This window comes from Dipodomys merriami, unplaced genomic scaffold, assembly GCF_024711535.1.
Source record: "Dipodomys merriami isolate MVZ:Mamm:240054 unplaced genomic scaffold, mDipMer1.0.p SCAF_21, whole genome shotgun sequence".
NCBI classification, from domain to species: Eukaryota; Metazoa; Chordata; class Mammalia; order Rodentia; family Heteromyidae; genus Dipodomys; species Dipodomys merriami.
In genome coordinates, this window is record NW_027203493.1 from 2,370,739 (window position 1) to 2,390,333 (window position 19,595).

At 49.2% G+C, this 19,595-nt stretch overlaps 1 protein-coding gene and 9 non-coding genes across 10 annotated transcripts; 5 read left to right on the forward strand and 5 right to left on the reverse strand.

Annotated features, from left to right (window-relative positions):
• Positions 1–2,508: 2,508 nt before the first annotated feature.
• On the forward strand, positions 2,509–2,581 carry Trnak-uuu (transfer RNA lysine (anticodon UUU)). Its single transcript has one exon. It is a non-coding gene; the product is annotated as a tRNA-Lys (tRNA).
• Positions 2,582–4,281: 1,700 nt separating this feature from the next.
• On the forward strand, positions 4,282–4,354 carry Trnaf-gaa (transfer RNA phenylalanine (anticodon GAA)). The gene has a single exon. It is a non-coding gene; the product is annotated as a tRNA-Phe (tRNA).
• Positions 4,355–5,275: 921 nt separating this feature from the next.
• Positions 5,276–5,348, reverse strand: Trnak-uuu (transfer RNA lysine (anticodon UUU)). Its single transcript has one exon. It is a non-coding gene; the product is annotated as a tRNA-Lys (tRNA).
• Positions 5,349–7,431: 2,083 nt separating this feature from the next.
• Positions 7,432–7,514, reverse strand: Trnal-uaa (transfer RNA leucine (anticodon UAA)). Its single transcript has one exon. It is a non-coding gene; the product is annotated as a tRNA-Leu (tRNA).
• Positions 7,515–8,129: 615 nt separating this feature from the next.
• Trnar-ucu (transfer RNA arginine (anticodon UCU)) lies at positions 8,130–8,215 on the reverse strand. Its single transcript is given in 2 exon segments — positions 8,130–8,165; positions 8,179–8,215. It is a non-coding gene; the product is annotated as a tRNA-Arg (tRNA).
• Positions 8,216–8,474: 259 nt separating this feature from the next.
• Trnav-uac (transfer RNA valine (anticodon UAC)) lies at positions 8,475–8,547 on the forward strand. Its single transcript has one exon. It is a non-coding gene; the product is annotated as a tRNA-Val (tRNA).
• A 312-nt stretch (positions 8,548–8,859) lies between these two features.
• Trnav-uac (transfer RNA valine (anticodon UAC)) lies at positions 8,860–8,932 on the forward strand. Its single transcript has one exon. It is a non-coding gene; the product is annotated as a tRNA-Val (tRNA).
• A 6,716-nt stretch (positions 8,933–15,648) lies between these two features.
• Positions 15,649–15,721, forward strand: Trnak-uuu (transfer RNA lysine (anticodon UUU)). Its single transcript has one exon. It is a non-coding gene; the product is annotated as a tRNA-Lys (tRNA).
• Positions 15,722–16,439: 718 nt separating this feature from the next.
• Positions 16,440–16,512, reverse strand: Trnaf-gaa (transfer RNA phenylalanine (anticodon GAA)). Its single transcript has one exon. It is a non-coding gene; the product is annotated as a tRNA-Phe (tRNA).
• A 1,417-nt stretch (positions 16,513–17,929) lies between these two features.
• Positions 17,930–18,859, reverse strand: LOC138833537 (olfactory receptor 4D11-like). Its single transcript, XM_070031814.1, has one exon. The coding sequence runs from the start codon at positions 18,857–18,859 to the stop codon at positions 17,930–17,932; it is 930 nt and encodes a 309-aa protein (XP_069887915.1).
• Between the last annotated feature and the right edge of the window lie 736 nt (positions 18,860–19,595).

Sequence of the window (19,595 nt, forward strand, 5' to 3'; positions counted from 1 at the left end):
TGTCCGTGCTTCCGCGCTCCAGAGCAGACGCCAGGCCGTGTCTGAGCCCCTCGCGGGTCGCGGGTCACGGGTGCCTTGGCATCCAGGACTTGGGAACCCACTGCGATTGGCCATCTGTCCCCCCCTCCCACCTCCCCCCGTCCCCACCCGGTCCCACTAGAAGCTTTGGACTGGATCCTAACTGAATAATAACCAAGCGGACTTGCACTTGAGGGAATACAATGTGAAATCATATTATCACCACACACACACACACACACACACACACACACACACACACACACACACATACATATACACACATATACACACACACACTCCACTCCAATGAATTTCGGTTGTCATATTCTAAGTGTGGTAAAAGACAAAATGCAGACATATGTCCTGCAGACCTATGTATACTTTTTTTTTAGTCTGCCAGGTTGCCTGCTTCCATCCACTGAAGACACTGGGTTGTTAGTAGAAAGGTGTGTGTGTGTGTATGTGTGTGTGTGTTTTGGTAAGGTACTAAAAAAAAAAAAACTGCTGTGAAAATCAAAAGGCAAGAACCCCATGTGTAGGCTAATAAACCAGGTAGTTCCTCCACATGATATATGCTGTGCATCGGAACGTAGGATGAGTAATTTTATGTGTTGACTTGACCAGGTTATGGTGTCTCATGGTTTGGTTAAATACTGTTCTAGATCTGATTGTCAAGGTAGGTCATTGTCTTTTAGTCGTCATTCATATTGCATCAGTAGGCTTTGAGTCAAGCCAGTTACCATCTAGAATGTGGTTGTGTCCCAGGCAGTCATTTGAAGCCCTTAAGAGCAAAGATGGCTTTCTGATCAGGAAGGAATCATGACTTCAACGCAGACACCTGTCTGAGAGTTTCCTGGTTAGGGCTGTGTTGAGTAAAAACTGCAAAGTCAACTCTTACCTGAATTTTCAGACCGTCAACCTGCCTTGCAGGTTTTGAGCTTAACATCCTCCACAATTGTTTGGGCCAAGTTCTTAACGTGATCTTTACTCCTATTTTCATCTCTGCTTCTTTCCCTCTCTCCTTTTTTTTTTTTTTTAAATTAGACTATATCAATTGTATAGAGGGCTTCCATTGTGATATTTCCACCTATTCGTATAATGTACTTTGATCTCACTCTGTCCCTCTTTTATTCTCTCATCCCTTCCACCCTTTTAAAACGCTTTTCAGAAGGCTTTATCGTTCTGTTTCTATACATGCATGTGCAGCACTTCCAAGATCTACCTGTATTTTGGTCTTATGTTCTGTGGCTCTGGAGAAACCTGACAGCATGTGTACAAGTGTTACCTTCCTCACAGGTAAGGGGGAAGGCAGAGATGGATAATACAGGTGAGATTCAAATTCCTAGGAAATGCTTGATACTCCCCCGGGATTCCCCTTGCAGGACAAAGCCTGTCCATTTTTTTAAATCTAAAGATGAAATCTAAAGACGATAGGGGAGACATTTTTGTGTAGCACTTGGAATCTGAACAAGCTCAGCGAAGACAGTGTGTGTAAGGCTGAGTCAACTTCCTGCATCCCATTCCCGCCCCCTGCAGCTCACCTGTGAAGGCATCCTGGAGAGGTATAGACTTCCTTGGTGTGTACATAATGCCTCCCTCGCCCACTCAGGGGCCACTCTGCTTGCTGGACACACAGGAAGCTCCCCAGAGAGAATGCCCAGTAAACGTCACCCTCCCAAGGTGTGGAAAGGTGGCAGAGTAGATCGCAGCCCACACTTCACTGTGGCCTGAGGATTCTTCACAGGTGAAGACAATCAGGAAGCAGATGCAAACGCGTTCTACCTTCCCCCTCCTCCCGGCCCCCCCGTGGGCTGACCACCTGTGCACAGGTGTCCTTCTCTCTCCTCTAGCAGGAAGGACAAAGGGGAATCACCCTTACCTATCAACTGTGGAGAGGGCACCATCTCCAGATGATGTTACCTCCAGACCACACACTTCCTGACTACCTTCATCCGCTGTTGATATGCTCCCTTGTAGTTACTTCCGAGCAGAGGCCCACGGTTCTTTCCCTTTGTCTTGTCACTTCACAAACTCCCTTGTCCTTTGTGTTAGAGAGGAAGCCACCATCTCCTCTTTACCCGGCCATGTCCCCACACATAGATCTGCCCAGGGAACGTGGAGGGTCGCGTGGAGGTGAAGGGTGGGGAGACCTTGGGGGTCGGGGGTCGGGGTGGGGAGGGGAGGTGGGGCCACGGCTGGCACTGCGCACGCGCAGAAGCGGCTGGGGGGGGGGGGGTGGTGCCCGTGCCGTGAAGACCCCGGCAGGCTTGCCAGGGCCGCCCATCGCTTCCGACCCTCTCTTTGCAGCGAATCTGCCTCGCGCGGGCGCGACCCCGACCCCCACCCCGCTCGCTCCCCGCGCCCGCGGGCCTGCGGGCGTTGGAACGTCCGCGAATCGCAGCCCCCAGGCGGGCTGACGTCACCGGCGGAGGCTGCCGCGGAACATGGGACGGTCTTCTGTGACCGAAGTGAGGCTGCGCAGCGTGAGCCCGGATAGCTCAGTCGGTAGAGCATCAGACTTTTAATCTGAGGGTCCAGGGTTCAAGTCCCTGTTCGGGCGGAAGCTTGTTTTTTTTTTCTCCCCTCCATGCCTCATGAGAACTACATTTAAGGGTGTTAAGACCCCCGTGGCTGTGCAGAGAAAACCGTACTAAAACCCCGTGCACAATATGCACCTCCGTATTTGATCAGCCGCTGTTTCCCGGTGGGGAACCCAGGTTTCAACAAGATCCAGCCATCGCAGCCCCTGTCTCCTCCCCCTCCGCGGCGCTGCTGGCTCGGGGTTAGGTGCCTGCGAATACGGCCTGGACCCTCGCCTCCCCCCGACCCCGGAAAAGAACGAGTTCCTCCAGGGAGATCAGATCCCTCCGCGCTCGACGGGGACTCCGCTCGGGGTTGAGGTCTTACGGTAGCTGCTGGACTGCTGGAGGGAGCAAATCATCATCATCATCATCATCATCATCATCATCATCATCATCATCATCATCATCATCAACAACAACAACAACACAGCCACTCAGGAGACTGAGATCTAAAGAGAGCGGTTCAAACCCACCTGAAGTGGAGCTGCAGCTTAAGTGGTAATGCTCTAGCCATGAACAACAATTCAAATCCCAGGACTGGCACACGCGCACACACGCACACAGCACGCGCACACACGCACACACACCTCTAGAAAGTGAATCTCTTCCTCCCCATTAAAGCTCAGCCTCCTCAGGAGAAAGGATGATGATGATGATGATGATGATGATGATGATGATGATGATGATGATGATGATGATGGCCGTGGCCACAGTTTCCATTTCCTAAACCTGTGATAACTAAACGAGATAGCACAAACCACTAAGAAGCGTCTTTGCTTAAAAGCCAGTAAGTCAGACGTCGTCGCCATTCTTAGAATTAAAGCGATTTCTGGCTAGCCCATAAGAGATTCGCATAGAAACAGGGAAAGAGTCATTTCAAAGAAATCGATGCCCGACATCATAAAATATAAGTCAGTGATTCAAAGAAGGGGGGAGAGTAATTGATCAAGATGGCCTTCTTTTTTTTTTTTTTAGGGTGCTGAATGATGGGGCTCAGAGACATTGCAGAAGAAACAGGTAAGGCAAGCAGCTGTGGCAGAGAGTCTTCCAAACATTTCCTCCCCCGCTCCCCCCCCGGAAGTGATCAATCAAGTTAAGTTTTGGCACCTTTGGAAGGTGGAGTCTCCAGGCCCCCACCCATTCTTCTGGCAGTCCCAGACCAGGGGTGGAATCCCTCCTTTCAGCCATCCTTGTTGGGGTTTGGCAGACTGAAAACTGGAGTCTGTCTCCATCCTAATTTCCAAAAACAAAAAGGGGGTGGGGTGGGGTGGGGGAGGGGGGCTTCAGAGGAGACAGATTTGGCTCAGTCCTGGAGGACTGAGGGGGAATCAGGTGCTTTGTGTAACCCACGCGGTGCTGGTTTTATTTATTGATTAAATGAAAACGAACCCAGAGTCTCTGAGGCCGGACAGGCACAGTCGTAGCTATTTTCATTCTTATTGGGGCCACCGGTAGGAGGAGGAAAAGTGACCAGGAAGACATTGAAAGGTCACCGGAGACAAGGCAGAGCAGCAAGGAAGAGAATGGTCCCTACGGACAACTGCTCCTTATTCTGAAACCCACTGAACTGAATGAGGTAATAGGACTGAAAATTAAAAGGTTGGAGATAAAGGGACGTCTTTTTCCTTCTTCCACTTTTAAATTTCCCATTAGCAGAGAAAGAGAGCTTGTTGCCCTCGCCGAAATAGCTCAGTTGGGAGAGCGTTAGACTGAAGATCTAAAGGTCCCTGGTTCGATCCCGGGTTTCGGCAGTGGTTTTATTCGTGCTGGAGATGCTGGACGTTTTCTTACACACACACTCCACTCCCTCGGAAAGAGCATCCAGAGTTCAACCCCTCCTAGATCCTAGGATTACCATCACCTGCACACCACGAGATGCAGCAGTGTGCAGGCTGCGGGGCCTCGGGTCACCTCGCTGCAGATTTTCTCCTAAGGAGACTCTTCAACCTGTGCATCTCACCGCAGGACCCCGGGTCTGGGCTGCCCGGCGCAGGAGCAGCGCGGCCGAGGGCGATCGCGAGCCCGAGGCGGATTCCTCGCCTTCGCCTCGCCTCGCGCTCCGCCCAGGGCGCAGTCCCGCCTGGCCCAGGGCGCAGCCCCGCCACCCGCCCAGGGCGCAGCCCCGCCACCCGCCCAGGGCGCAGCCCCGCCACCCAGGGCGCAGTCCCGCCGCCCGCCTAGGGCGCAGCCCCGCCTGGCCCAGGGCGCAGGCCCACCACCCAGGGCGCAGTCCCGCCGCCCGCCTAGGGCGCAGCCCCGCCTGGCCCAGGGCGCAGGCCCATCACCCACGCAGGGCGCAGCCCCGCCACCCAGGGCGCAGGCCCACCACCCGCCCAGGGCGCAGTCCCGCCGCCCGCCTAGGGCGCAGCCCCGCCTGGCCCAGGGCGCAGGCCCGCCACCCTCCCAGGACTCAGTCCGGCCCAGGGCGCAGTCCCGCTTGGCCCAGGGCGCAGCCCCGCCTGGCTCGGCCGAGACCACCGTTCCTGTTGTGGTTCTGATGGCGAGACGGGGGCCAGATCTCTGGCTTTACGTCTTTCTTGAGGTTCAGGTTCGTTTTGGAGGAAATCCTTGAAGAAAAGGCAACAGTGGAAATCTGCTTTGGCATGGTTTCCTTCTGGAGTTGTGCTGCGGCTTAGCAGAGCCCCGGACAAACAAGGCTTAAAATAAGCTTCCGCCCGAACAGGGACTTGAACCCTGGACCCTCAGATTAAAAGTCTGATGCTCTACCGACTGAGCTATCCGGGCTCCCGGGGCCTGTGCTCTCCTCGGTGATCCACGGTGGGACAGGCACGCGTTCTTTCACCAGTGGATTATACCCCTGCCCCTTTGAGGCGTCGGCTTGCTCCCGGCGGGGCTCCCTGAAAAGGGATTTTAACCAATCAATCAATTAATTAAGCCAATTAATTATTTTCTTCTTTTCCCCATGAGGCGATGCCCAGAGTTAGGCTCTCCGGGCAGACAAGATTCAGGATCTGGTGGTCCAAGTGGAGGGGTCGCCTGTGTCAGCATAGACGAGTAACGCCGGTGGGAGTTGGGGGGGGGGGAAGGGAGAAGGATAGATAGGGGGGCTGAGATGGAATGGAATGGAGTACATTGCATACATGAGTGGAAATGTTGCAAGGAAACCCCCTGCGGCGGGGGAAAGGCGGAACCTGAGCATCTTCACACCCCCACCCGACCGCCCAAGTGGAATCCAGATTCCGATCACTCGTGTAAGGGCTGGATTTGATCTCTTATGGGGTGACGGTTACCTGGGGAGCAGTCTCCCCGGGGAATCCAATGGGTCAGTTAACCATTTATCACGTGGCCTCCTAATACTAGTCCCTTGAAGAGAGATTTGGGATCCTATGTGAGGACATTTTTTTAAAAAAGATTCTTTTATGCAAAAATAAATAAGAATGGTGGGCAAAGATTTAAAAAAAAAAAAGAAAGAAAGAATCAGTTGTGGCAAGATAGCAAGGTTATGGCACATAGAAAGACCACAGTGTGCCAAAGAGAATGTGTGGAATAAAGCGTGTGAAAGAAAATTAAGGGGTGACGAAAATCTCATCTGGGCCCCTGCAAAATGAAACAGGGGCGAACTGTCTTGACATACTTAGTGTCCACTTACATAAAATCAAATGATGACTGGTGGGGAAAACTGTGCTGGGGAGGGGTCTCAGTGGTTCAGGAGGGGAGGGAGGGGTGAAGGGTGAAGGTGGTTAAAGTGCTTCTATGCTTGTGGGAAAATAGACAAAACTGGATTATCTACTTATTTTAATTTTTCCACTGGATTGAAGTTCTTTAACTTTTTTCCACTGTTATTATAAAGGTGATGTACAGAGGGATTACAGTTACATAAGTCGGGCAAAGAGAAAAGTGGAACTTTTTTTTAAAGAAGGGGTGAGGGGTAAGGAAGAGAGCTAGAAGGTTCATGGGTTTCCTCTGTATGTATGGTAGTGTCATCGTGAACCTCTCTCCCTGTACAACGGATGTGTGCTAATACAGACTCCTTTAAAAAGAGGAAAAATAAAGGATATATGTATATCTGTGCATATGAATGTACTAACCTCATGTGCAATTGTATGTATGTTGTTGTGAACCAGTGGAAATCTCTAAGATGGAGAATTAGCCACCTTTCAGAGAGTGGCAACTGGGCTCTTGGTGTTTCTTTATGACCATCAATCTGTACTATTGACATTTAAAAGACCAGCACACATTACTTGATCATCTTGCTTATCGTGACATCTTGATCAATGCCACCCCTTTCCCATCATTCTCCCATTCTTCTTTTCAAGTATGGAAAAAAAAAAAACCGTGATCTGTTCAATGATTCCATGTTCTCGAAATCTCTTAGTTGGCTTTTCAGATGAGAACATTCGGGAGGCAGAGAGAAGTTAAGGGCATACACTTCTTTCCAGCCTCAGTTTCTTGAAGTAGCTGGGATTACAGGCGGGAGCCACAAGTGCCCTCCCTGGTGCTTATTTTCTTTCTTTCCGAAATTCTCTGGTTTCTCTCTTCCTGTTTTTCTGTTTTGTCCTTTTCTGTTGATTTGTGTTTTGCCCCCCAAACCTGCCTGCCTTTAAGAGTATGTGGTCTGTAGCAGGATTAAAGAGATCAGCGTTGGTGTAGAGTGAACATTTCACAGCACCCCCCGCCTTGCTCCCTGCCCCAAATACCAGTGTGCGGTGCCCATGGCAGGCTCCACGTTAACCATCCATGCTGAAAGCGGACTCGGGAATAGACAGACATGCTCAGGCCGAAAGCCCCTTGCCACTTTCCTGGCTGTGGTCTGAACGCCTCCGGGTCGGCAAAAGGAACGGGAAGTGAGGAAAAGCGAGCGCGCGTCTACCAGAAGTGGGGTTCGAACCCACGCGGATGTGAATCCATTGGATCTTAAGTCCAACGCCTTAACCACTCGGCCATTCTGGTGAGCGGCGGGCAGAGCGCTGCAGTCGGGTAACCGGGGCAACTGGAAAGGTCCCAGGCAAGAAGGCGGGATCTGAAACGCAGCTGCGTGCGGGGGGACACCGGGCTCAGGGCCTTTGCATACGGGCGGGGGGGGGGGGCACCGGGCTCAGGGCCTTTGCACACGGGCGGGGGGGGGGGGCACCGGGCCCAGGGCCTTTGCACACGGGCGGACGGAATGCGGGGGGGGGGGGGGTGTCAGGGGGGCCGGGCAGGGAGGCGGAAGGAAGGGTTGCACTCATAGCCTGACCCGGGGACTGGTAACTAAACAGCAGCAGCAGCAGCAGTCACAGTACCTACCCACAGACAGACAGAAAGTAGGAAGAACTGAACGCTTGATTCCAGCAATGAACGTTTCCAAGCGATCTGACGGTCTCCGTTCTGGTTGTCAGTTATAAAAGCAGGACCCGGGTGTGGGGGGGACCCTCGGAAAGCGCGATCCCCCCCCCCCCCCCGCAGCTCAGCCCCGACGCGGCGCCACGTGGCCCGGAGGCGCGGGAACTCACTTCCCGGACCAGCCCAGGCCGCGCTTCTTGCTTTCCGGCTCTTCGCTCACCCGCGGTTTCAAAACAAGAAAAGCGACTCTGGTGGGACTCGAACCCACAACCTTTGAATGCCTCCGTCTGTCTAGAAGTCCAATGCGCTATCCATTGCGCCACAGAGCCAGCTGCCGTTTTTTTTCCTCTGCGCTGCCTACATCCGGGCCGCGGCGGCGCGCGCCGCCCTCTCCTCCTCCCGGAGCCGTGCGGGGCGGGGCGGGAGAGCCCCGAGCCGGAGGCGCGGCGGGGGACACGGTCCGAGAGCCTCTCCGAAGCCCCGCGGCGCCGTCGCCGACCGCCCGGCGCCGACGCGGAACCTCCTTGCGCGCCATCGCCCAAATCCTCCTGCCTAGTTAAGGCACCGAAGCCAGGGCTGGCAGCGCCCGGTTCCATAGTGTAGCGGTTATCACGTCTGCTTTACACGCAGAAGGTCCTGGGTTCGAGCCCCAGTGGAACCACTCGAGTTTTTCTTGTTCCTTTTTGCCGAAGTCCGGGATCTTGGATTCTCCCCGCCCCCTCCCCGTCGTCCCCCCCCCCCCCCCCCAGCCTTGGCATAACCGAGGACACCCCGGGTTCAGCGGCATCAGCGCGGCGGGTTCTGATGCCACAATTGAGTGCTTCCGTCTCAGCCCAGGGAAGTCTAAGATCGTTTTCTCGATTCCTGTTCACCAGCGTTTATCTGCTTTCAAGCGGGCCCTACTTTATCAACAAACAACAAAATACCATTTCTTTCTTGATTTCCTGCGCTCCGGCAAGCCGTGCTTGCACGTGGTTTCATAGTGTAGCGGTTATCACGTCTGCTTTACACGCAGAAGGTCCTGGGTTCGAGCCCCAGTGGAACCAGGTTGTGCGCTCTGAGTTTTGCCAGGCAGATTTTGCCCATCTGAGTAACTCAGTGGAGAGGGCGCATCTCTGACCGTGGCCTTGGTGAGGGCTAGCTCCTGGTCCTGCGCATGCGCCCCCGCAGGGCCGGGCAGGGCCCTCAGCTCCCAGGTTTTCCTGCAGGTTTGCCAACACGGTCCTCCCCGCCCCATCTTGAGCGGTGGCCAGCACGGATCCTTCCCAAGTCCAACTCCAGCTCGCCGGCCAGCTCCCGAGGCTCCAGGCCCTGTGGGAGGAGGCGCTGCGCGCGCAGACTTCCCGCAAAGCGCGTGCCAGGTTAAATTCCCATCCAGGGAGGCCCTCCCCCCCCCCCCCCCCCCCAAACACCGGACGGTTCCTTTCACAGGTGTAAGGGCTGGTTTATGTATTTTATTCTACTCTTGAGTGTTTGCCATGCACGTCGTTTCTTTCCTGTCCATCTTGGGGCTTGAACTCAGGGCCTGGGTGCTGTCCCTGAGCTCTTTTGTTCAAGGCCAAGGCCAGTTCTTTACCACTCTTGTGCCAATTCTGTGTTTGTGTTTGTTTTTGAGTGATTAATTGGCTGGCTTTGAACCATCAACCTCAGATTGCAGCTGCCTGAGTAGTTAGGATCACAGGGGTGAGCTACTGGTGCCAGCTTTATTTTTATTTTTTATATTGTGTTTTCTCTTTAGGTCTTTAATTTTTCCTTGTAGATTTAGATTCAGAATGTGTGTGTGTGTGTGTGTGTGTGTGTGTGTGTGTGTGTGTGTGGTGGGATGTCTTCAGAGGAGACATCAAGAATGAGACATTCTTGTCTGCTCCAGGGTTTGGCCATAGTAAATGATTAAGACATACAATTCTTAAATGGGGGGGGGGGATGGATGAGAAATTCTTGCTAAGCGGACTTGGGAAGATTTTCTTTCCTTCCCTTCCTACCTTGGCCTCCCAAGAGTTGGGATTACAGGCATGCATCACTACTCCTGGGTCTTCGTGGAGGGAGGGGAAAAAAATTCTCACAGAGGAGGCAGGTGAGATTGATCAGATATCAAGGGTGGGGGATTCTTCATAAAGTGATTTTTGCCAGACTCTAGAACTAGATTATGTGAGCTCCCTGGGGAGGCCACACCCTGGGCCTAGTGGAGATGGAGCTCCAAGGAGCCTGACTGAGGTTTGGCCCAGGAGTCAGTGTCTGTCAGTAAACTGCAGCCTCAAGTATGTTGATTTAATCATGGTTCTGAGAAAAAGACATTTTAGCTGTGGTACTTTAGAAGTCTGATCTTCTTTGAAGTAGGTTTAGTTTAGGCTCTTTTATAATTGAAATGTATTCCTCAAAAGAAAGAAGAGGAAGAACCATTTTGTCTTTGAAGGTCTTCAAACAGGGCTCATCCTTAGCAAATAAATGTCTTATCAGAGATCATTGTATTTAAAGCTTCAAGAAGGCAGGATCGATTACAGACTAAGATGCAAAGCCAAAACCCATTGTATATCTCTTCTAGAAGAATAGAGAGGAGAGAAACTTTTGGATCATTGGGTAGGGAGGTGAAAATTTCTTTTTTTTTTTTGGTCCGGTCATGGGGCCTGAACTCTGGATCTGGGCGCTGTCCCTCAGCTCTTCAGCTCAAGGCTAGCGCTCTACCACTTGAACCATAGTGCCACTTCCAGCTTTTTCTGCTTATGTGATGCTGAGGAATCGAACCCAGGGCCTGAGGCATGCAAGGCAAGCGCTCTACCACTGAGCTACCTTCCTAGCCCAGGTGAAAATTTCTTAACTAGGATACAGAAACCATGATCCATGGTAAAAAAATGAAGTCACTTGATATCATAAGAATGTCTGCTTCCCAAAGACATTATTAAAGAAAAGAGAAGCCATCAATGTTTTGCAAAAGCCTTCTTTGATAAAAGTTTTGTATTGACTTTATTTAAAAACTCATCATTCAAACCTAAGAAAATGGACAACACAACTCAAAACACAGGCACAGATCTGAGAACAGAGACATCATCACTGAACATAAGTCAGAGCATAAAGAGATTCTCAACTTTCTTAGTCATCACGTGCTAAAACACAAAACAAATATCGTTACTCATGTGAGGAGATCTAAAGCATGAAAACAAGACCCTCAAATCTAACTCTTCAGTGTTGGCAAGAGAGGAATTAGAACATAGCTTCGGGAATATAAAATCACACTGCCTCTTTGGAAGAGTCCAGAAGTTCTCCTGTCAATCTGAAAACAACATAGAACCCAGTTATTCCATGCCCAGGTATTTATTTACTGGGGAGACCTTAAAGCATATAGTTACACAAAGACCTACAAACAAATGCTTGTTAACAGTTCAGTTCATGATTGCTACAAAACTGGAAACACTCTGTACGTTCTTCACTATATGTGACCAAAGGAGCAAAGGCTCTCTCTCTCTCTCTCTCTCTCTCTCTCTCTCTCTCTCTCTCTCAGCATTTATACTCAAGGCTAGCACTCTACAACTTAAGATACAGTTCTTTTTTGGGGGGTGGGGGGACGGTTTATTGGAGATAAGAGTCTCATGAACGTTACTATCAGGGCTGTCTTTGAACTACCATCCTCAGATTTCGGCTTCCTGAGTAGTAGGATTACAGGTGTGAGCCACCAATGGGTGGCTAGGATTATGTTTTTGTACAAATTTGGGAGAGGGGCATAAGCATTCAACCAACCGGTGATGTGGGAGACAGGATCCAATGGTCTTAAGTCCTAGTCTAAGGGGGAAGGTCCAGACTAGCAGCACACGAGATGCACAGCCCAGCTCAAGCAGATGGAAAATTCGCCTTTCCTCTGTCTCTCCTTAATATATTGAGTGACTTTCACCCAAACAGGTGAAGATGATTACTGCGTCTACAGATTCAAAGAGTAATATCTTCCAGCTGATAGGATTTGGGGTGTGTGTGTGTGTGTGTGTGTGTGTGTGTGTGTGTGTGTGTGTGTACCTGTACTGGTGGCTTAAACTCAGGGCCCCCTGTGTGTGTGTGTGTGTGTGTGTGTGTGTGTGTGTGTACTTGTACTGGTGGCTTAAACTCAGTGTGTGTGTGTGTGTGTGTGTGTGTGTGTGTGTGTGTGTACTTGTACTGGTGGCTTAAACTCAGGGCCCCCAAGTTCTCATTTGGCTTTTTTTTAGATCAAGGCTATCACCACTTGAACCACAGCTCCAGCTTCTGGCTTTTTGGTAGTTAATTGGAGCTAAGAGTCTCAGGGATTTTCCTGCCCAGACTGGCTTCAAATTGTGGTTCTCAGAGCTCAGCCTCTGGATACAGGTGTGAAGCACCAGCACCTGGCCTGTGATAACAGGTTTTGAAGCTCCATCTTGGGGAAAAAAACAATCTCCCAAGAAACAATGGAAAAGGGAATGGCTCCCTCTAGTGGTAAGGAGATGTTACAAAGCATTTTACTAAGTGCTGTTCTTAGGAAAGCTTTTCTTTTTAAAAATTTTTATTTATATTTTAGAAACTCAGTTTCTCTTCTTAGGGTTCATATCTATAATTCATATCTATATTGAGAGGTGCAGATTGAGAGGATCATGGTAGAAGCCAGCAAGGACACAAAGTTAGGGAAACCTCATTTCAATCAAAAGACCAGACATCATGGTAGACAGCTGTGTTACCAGCTACATGGAGGCTGTAGACTTTGCCTACTCAAAACCACGAGAGTCTATTTGAAAAATAAAAGAAAAAAAAAGAGTGGGAGGAGAGCGGGCTTCTTTTTTTTTTTTTTTTTCTTGGTCAGTCGTGGGGCTTGAACTCTGGGCCTGGGCACTGACCCTCAGCTCAGCTCTTCAGCTCAAGGCGAGCACTTTACCACTTGAGCCACAGCGCCACTTCTGGCTTTATTCTGCTTATGTGGTGCTGCTGGGGAATCGAACCCAGGGCCTCATGAATGCAAGGCAAGCACTCTACCACTGAGCCACCTTCCCAGCCCCAGGGGGCTTCTTGTAGCCCAAGTTGTAGATATATGTTGAGCCAGCTCAAGAACCTGAGTTCAAACTCCAGGGCCACCGAAAAAAGAAAAATCAGCTTCACTCTATGGGAGATGTTGAACAATTTAACAAAGATTTATATGAGTCTGCATTAGAATAAACAAGTTGAAACTGAGGCCCAGAGTTCAAGCCCCATGACCGACAAAACAACAACAACAAAAAGAATCAAGTTGGATAACTTCCTCTTAGACTCCATTTCTTCCTCTGTGAAATGACAGGTGTTTGGGTGATGGAAGCGTTCAAGTTCCTTTAAGAGCTGACAGCTTGTATATCCTACAATTTATGTCGCCAACAACCTCAGCATGACAAAAACCTATAGGGCTGATAGTCTCCAGACAGGGTTTTTAAAAACTATATTATTTAAAAATCGTTATTGGGGCTGAGCAGGTGGCTCAGTGGTAGAGTGTTTGCTTTGCATGCGTGAGGTCCTAGTTCGATTCCTCAGCACTACTTAAGCAGAAAAAGCTGGAAGTGGTGCTGTGGCTCGAGTGGTAGAGTGCTAGCCTTGAGCTGAAGAGCTGAGGGACAGCGCCCAGGCCTAGAGTTCAAGCCCCGCGACCAACAATAACAACAACAACAAAAAACAATAAAGATTGTTATGATAAAGGTGATATACAGATGGGTTATAGTTACACAGGTCCGATAGTATGTTTCTTTTTGGACAATGTCACCCCTTCCCGGGTCTCAGTTTCCCCCTCCCATCCCTACCCACCAGTTGTATAGTTCATTTATAACATAGTATCTAGTTTGCCCCACCATTTCTGTGCCCCCCTTTACACCACCCCCAAAGATAGATAAATGAACACACAGATAAAAAGAAAACAAAAAAACAACAAAGAAAAACCTTGTCTCCATTTCCTGTAGTTCATTTCCATAAATATTATTCTACATGCTCAGATGCACATGCATTGCACCTTCCCTCCTCTCCTAGGCGTGACTTCCTGTGGAATCACTGTGTGTGAGTGCCTAGCATCCTGTATAACTCATCATGTGAGGACAGTTTTATTTAGGAGGGCTGCACTCTAGGACAAAGATAAACTTTGGTTTCAGAGTGATCCATTGAATGGGATCTTCCCTTGGGTTATGAAAAAATACTTTCTAGTATCTCTCTCCTTCCTTCCTTCCTTCCTTTCTTTTCCTTTTTTCTTTTTTGTCAGTTGTGGGTCTTGAACTCAGGGCCAGGATGCTGTCCCTGAAACTCTTTGTGCCCAAGGCTGGTACTCCACCATTTGAGCCACAACTCCTCTCCTGGCTTTCTCTGAGTGGTTAATTGGATATACAAGTCTCAAGAACTTTCCTGCCAGGGCTGTCTTTGAATGGTGATCTTCAGATCTGAGCCTGCTGAGTAGCTAGGATTATAGGTGTGCGCCACCAGCACCTGGCTGAGAAAACACTTTTTTTTTTTTAAACAAATGAGCAGGTATGTCATCTGAGACAAAGAACGGGAGTTGTGTATATTGAGTGTTTTTTTCTGACTAGAATGGAATTGCCTGCAGCAGGCTGCTCTCAGTGGATTATTGGGCTTTCCCAGACTCTCAGAGCACAACTTAGAAAGTGTGTTTCTAATGGTGTCATTCATTGAAGCTCAGGCATTGGTATGTTCATAAAGTTCTCCCTCCAAAAGCTGTAGATGCAAGGTATTATATATTCTACATCTCTCGAAAGAGTTGCTACATTCTCTGCAAGCAGACTTTATCTCATCAGCCTTTACCACAGACCGATCCCCCCCCCTCCGCACAGCGCCAGTTAATATTGAACAGTTCTACTTTTTCATAAAAGATTTGGGAAACATTGAAAAAATGCATTACATATATTTTTTTTTCCTGTAAAGTAGAATTCTCTGAAACAATTGCAGCTATGCTGCGAGCATTTTAAAAGTCGGTGTGTTCCAAGTGGGTGATTACAAAGTAATGAGTGGAGGTTGGAGGCGTGGCTCAGTTCATAAAGCGCTAGCCAAGGAGTGGAAGGATTAAGGTATTGAGTTCAAGTGTTGATCTTGGACTAAGAGAAAGACAGAAAAAAGAATACGGAAAACAAATGAGTTGTTCCGCAGAGCTACAGGCTGTATGATTCGAACCATAGGATATGCTGGAACAGGAATACGCGAAGTGCTTTCCAGGGCTTGGGGGAGAGGAGGGGTCAATCAGCAGAATGCAGGGGACTTTGGGGGACAGTGCTATGATTCTCAATGATCCCAGAATCATAGATACACAACCTTATACATGTATCCAAAGCTGTAGAAATGTACAGTGCAGAATGGATTCAGATGGAAACTATGGACATTAGTCAACAATAATATATCGATATTAATTCACCAATTGCTAACCAATACAGTATACTACAGGATGTTAATGATAGGGGAACACGGAGAGAGTGTTTGTGGGAACTCTGCGGAGGTTTCATTTTTCTATTAAAACTGTTGCAAGAAAGAAGCATCTGTGAAAAACATATGCCAAAGGATAAAGCATTTGACATCCTAAAGGCATCGTAAAACATCTTCTAACTTTATTGCCAATTTACTTCTGATAAACCTTAATTTGGGCGGGGCGCCAGTGGCTCAGGCCTGTCATCCTAGCTACTCAGGAGGCTGAGATCTGAGGACCGCAGCTCTTCCTCCACCCAAGGAGATAACCAAAGGGATGACATTTAAATCTGCTGGCGAAAGAACGCGTGCCTGTTCCACCGTGGATCACCGAAGGGAGCGCAGACCTCCAGGAGCCCGGATAGCTCAGTCGGTAGAGCATCAGACTTTTAATCTGAGGGTCCAGGGTTCAAGTCCCTGTTCGGGCGGAGGTTATTTTAGGCTTCTCTGTCCGGGGCTCTGCTGAGCCTCAGCACAACTCCAGAAGAAACCCACGCTAAAGCAGATTTCTCTTCCCACTGAACTGTTGCCTTTTCTTCAAGGATTTTCCCCAAAACGAACCTGAACCTCAAGAAAGGCGTAAAGCCAGAGATCTGGCCCCCGTCTCGCCATCAGAACCACAGCAGGAACGGTAACGGTGGTCTCGGCCGGAGGGGTGCAGGTCTGGGCCGAGCCAGGCGGGACTGCGCCCTGGGTGGTGGGTCTGCGCCCTGGGCCAGGCGGTACTGCGCCCTGGGCCAGGCGGGACTGCGCCCTGGGCCAGGCGGGCCTGCGCCCTAGGTGGCGGGGCTGCGCCCTGGGCCAGGCGGGCCTGCGCCCTGGGCGGAGCGCGAGGCGAGGCGAAGGCGAGGAATCCGCCTCGGGCTCGCGATCGCCCTCGGCCGCGCTGCTCCTGCGCCGGGCAGCCCAGACCCGGGGTCCTGCGGTGAGATGCACAGGTTGAAGAGTCTCCTTAGGAGAAAATCTGCAGCCCCCGCGAGGTGACCGGAGGGGAGCGGGGGTCCCGCAGCCTGCACACTGCTGCATCTCGTGGTGTGCAAGTGATGGTAATCCTAGGATCTAGGAGGGGTTGAACTCTGGATGCTCTTTCCGAGTGGAGTGTGTGTGTAAGAAAACGTCCAGCATCTCCAGCACGAATAAAACTACTGCCGAAACCCGGGATCGAACCAGGGACCTTTAGATCTTCAGTCTAACGCTCTCCCAACTGAGCTATTTCGGCGAGGGCAAGGAGTTCTCTTTCTCTGCTAATGGGAAATTTAAAAGTGAAAGAAAAAAAAAAATGTCCCCACCTCTCCACCCTTGTAGAGTGATGTGCAGAATCCTGGCAGGAAAGTTGATGAGACTCTTTATCTCCAATCAACTGCCAGAAAACCAGAAGTGGTGCTGTGACTCGAAGTGGTAGAGCACTGGCCTATAGTGAAGAAGCTTTTACAAGGCACATAGGCCCTAAGTTCAAGCCTCTGACTGACAAAATAAAATAAAATTAGATTCTTTCCTCCTGTATTTTCACTCCATTTCAAAAAAGAGCATGTAAAACAAGTGCTACTTTGGGTGTTGACACACATCTAGATACAGTGGTTTTGTCAGTTCTTTAAACATGATATTGTTCCTTTCTGTTTTCTTTTTGTCTTTTCTTGGCAGTACAGGGGATTGAATTCAGAGCCTTGCATTTACTAGACAAGTGCTCTACCCGACCCTTTTTGCTTTTAGTTTAATTTTCTGATAGGGTCTTATGCTTTTGCCTGAAGCTGGCCTTGTACTATGATCCTCCTATTTCTGCCTCCTAAATAGTTGGGATTACAGGTATGTACCACCATTCCCAGACCTTACCTTATTTAAAAATCAGCTTTTTTTTTTTTTGAGGTGGAACTTAAATGCAATAAATTGTCATATTTAAAGGGTACACTTCGGTGGGTTTTGATAACCATATATGTTCATACCTATATATTATTAAACTTTTACTATAATTAAGATATTCATCATCTACTTATCTCTTCTGTCATCTTTCTTTATCATTTATCATTAATATATAATCTATTTAACTAGTAGACTTTTACTATAATTAAGATAGAATGTAGCTGGGTGCCAGTGGCTCATGCCTGTAATCCTAGCTTCTCAGGAGCCTGAGATATGAGGATCCTGGTTCGAAGCCAGCCTGGGCAGGAAAGTCCATGAGACTAAAATCGCCAATAAAGTACTCAGAAAAAGCTGGAAATGGTGCTTTGGCTCAAGTGCTAGCCCTGAGCAAAAGAGCGCAGTGACAGCACCTAGAACCTGAGTTCAAGCCCCATAACTGACCCCCCCCCAAAAAAAAGCCACAAAAATAATCCTTTCTTGGTTTTTTTAAAAATTATTTTTCTTCAGTAAGTTAGATTTAATCATATATTGTCTTAATTGACAGGTTGTTACTTCGGTCTTTGAAAATACGTCAGTGTGCTCAATCTCATAGCAAGAGTTACTTTATGCTGAAGAGAAGTTAGTGTTATTTGGTACATATGTTTTAAATAGAAAAAATAAATAAAAGTAGTTCTCTAGAACACCTAGTTGGTTAGTTGATAATGGGTTTCTGTATATAGATCTATGAAAAACACAATCAAAGGAGACTCATTTACTGGGGAGAGTCGGGGATTTCTTTTTTACTGCCTTTGGGAAGGTCCAAGTCTTCTCCTGAGCCTCTTCATGGCTGATTTCATCTCCTGGTTCCTCAGAGTGTAGATCAAGGGATTCAGCAGAGGGGAGATGACAGTGAAGGTGACAGAGATGGCCTTGTCGGTGGGGAGGGCGGTGAAGGGCCGGGCATACACATAGATGCAGGGCACAAAATGCAGGGTCACCACGGTGATGTGGGAGGTGCAGGTGGAGATGGCTTTCCTCCTCCCCTCTCCAGTGTGAGACCTCAGCATCATCAAGATGACCGTATAGGACACAAACAGGAAGGTGAACCACAGGGTAGCAACCAAGCCATTGTTGGAGATCATCAGGATCTCCAGAAGAAAGGTATCCGTGCAGGCAAGTTTGAGCACCTGGGGGACATCACAGTAGAAAGTGTCCAGAACGTTGGGCCCACAGAAGGGCAGTGGGAGCAGGAGGGAGATCTGCACGATGGAGTGGACAAAGCCCCCCACCCAGGAGGCCGCGATGAGGGCCGTGCAGCGCCCCCTGCTCATGATGCTCACGTAGTGCAGCGGCTTGGAGATGGCGATGTAGCGATCCAAGGCCATCACCGACAGAGAGAACACATCCACTCCCCCGATCAGGTGGAAGAAGAACATCTGAGCGAGGCAGCCGTCGAAGGAGATGGTCTTCCTCACCGAGAGGAGGTCTCTCAGCACCTTGGGGGCCGTGATGGAGGAGAAGCAGATGTCGGCAACAGACAAGTTGCGGAGCAAGAAGTACATGGGGGTGTGAAGGCGAGAGTCCCAGGTCACGGTGACCATGATGAGCAAGTTTCCCAGGAGAGTTGTCACGTACACCAGCAGGAGGAAAAGGAATAAGAGCAAGCTCACCTCTTGACTCTGGCTCAGGCCAAGGAAAACAAGCTCTTTGACCCTGGTGCAGTTATCCATGGCCAGGGGCGCATCCTCCTGCTTGCTGGTGGATTTCAAGCAGGTGTCCTAAGCAGGGTGCTGTTTTCTTTGTTCTCCTCAGCACCAAGAACGCAGGTTAGAATCTTGCCCGCATGGACGTAGGGATGCGTGGTCTACATCTTAAAATCAAATCGAGTGTCGCATGTGAAATCATTCAATCGTTCTTTTCCTGTAGAACTATTCGGGGAAGGAAAATATTGTTACCTAAAAGCGATGGTTTTAAAAAGATAAAATTACCAAGGTTCCATTTGATGCCTCTGCTATAAAACCTCCAATGGACTACACTTGTGTCTCGTTTCATGAATAAAACCTTTTTATCTCATCTTCTTACTTACACTGTTCTGAGGGAAAATGATTCTGCCTTAGATAAAAGCCCAGGGTGAAAATATCACCTTATTATATCTGCATTTGAGTGCTCTGGCTTTGCTATAATCAATACTATTATTTATTTATTTGTTTATTTATTTATTTATTTATTTTTTTGTCCATTGTGGGGCCTGAACTCTGGGCCTGGGCGCTGTCCCTCAGCTCTTCAGCTCAAGGCTAGCGCTCTACCACTTGAGCCACAGCGTCACTTCTGGCTTTTTTCTTTTTACTTATGTGGTGCTGAGGAATCGAACCCAGGGCCTCATACATGCAAGGCAAGTGCTCTACCACTGAGCCACCTTCCCAGACCCAATACTATTATTTATTTATTATTATTATCAGAGATTTT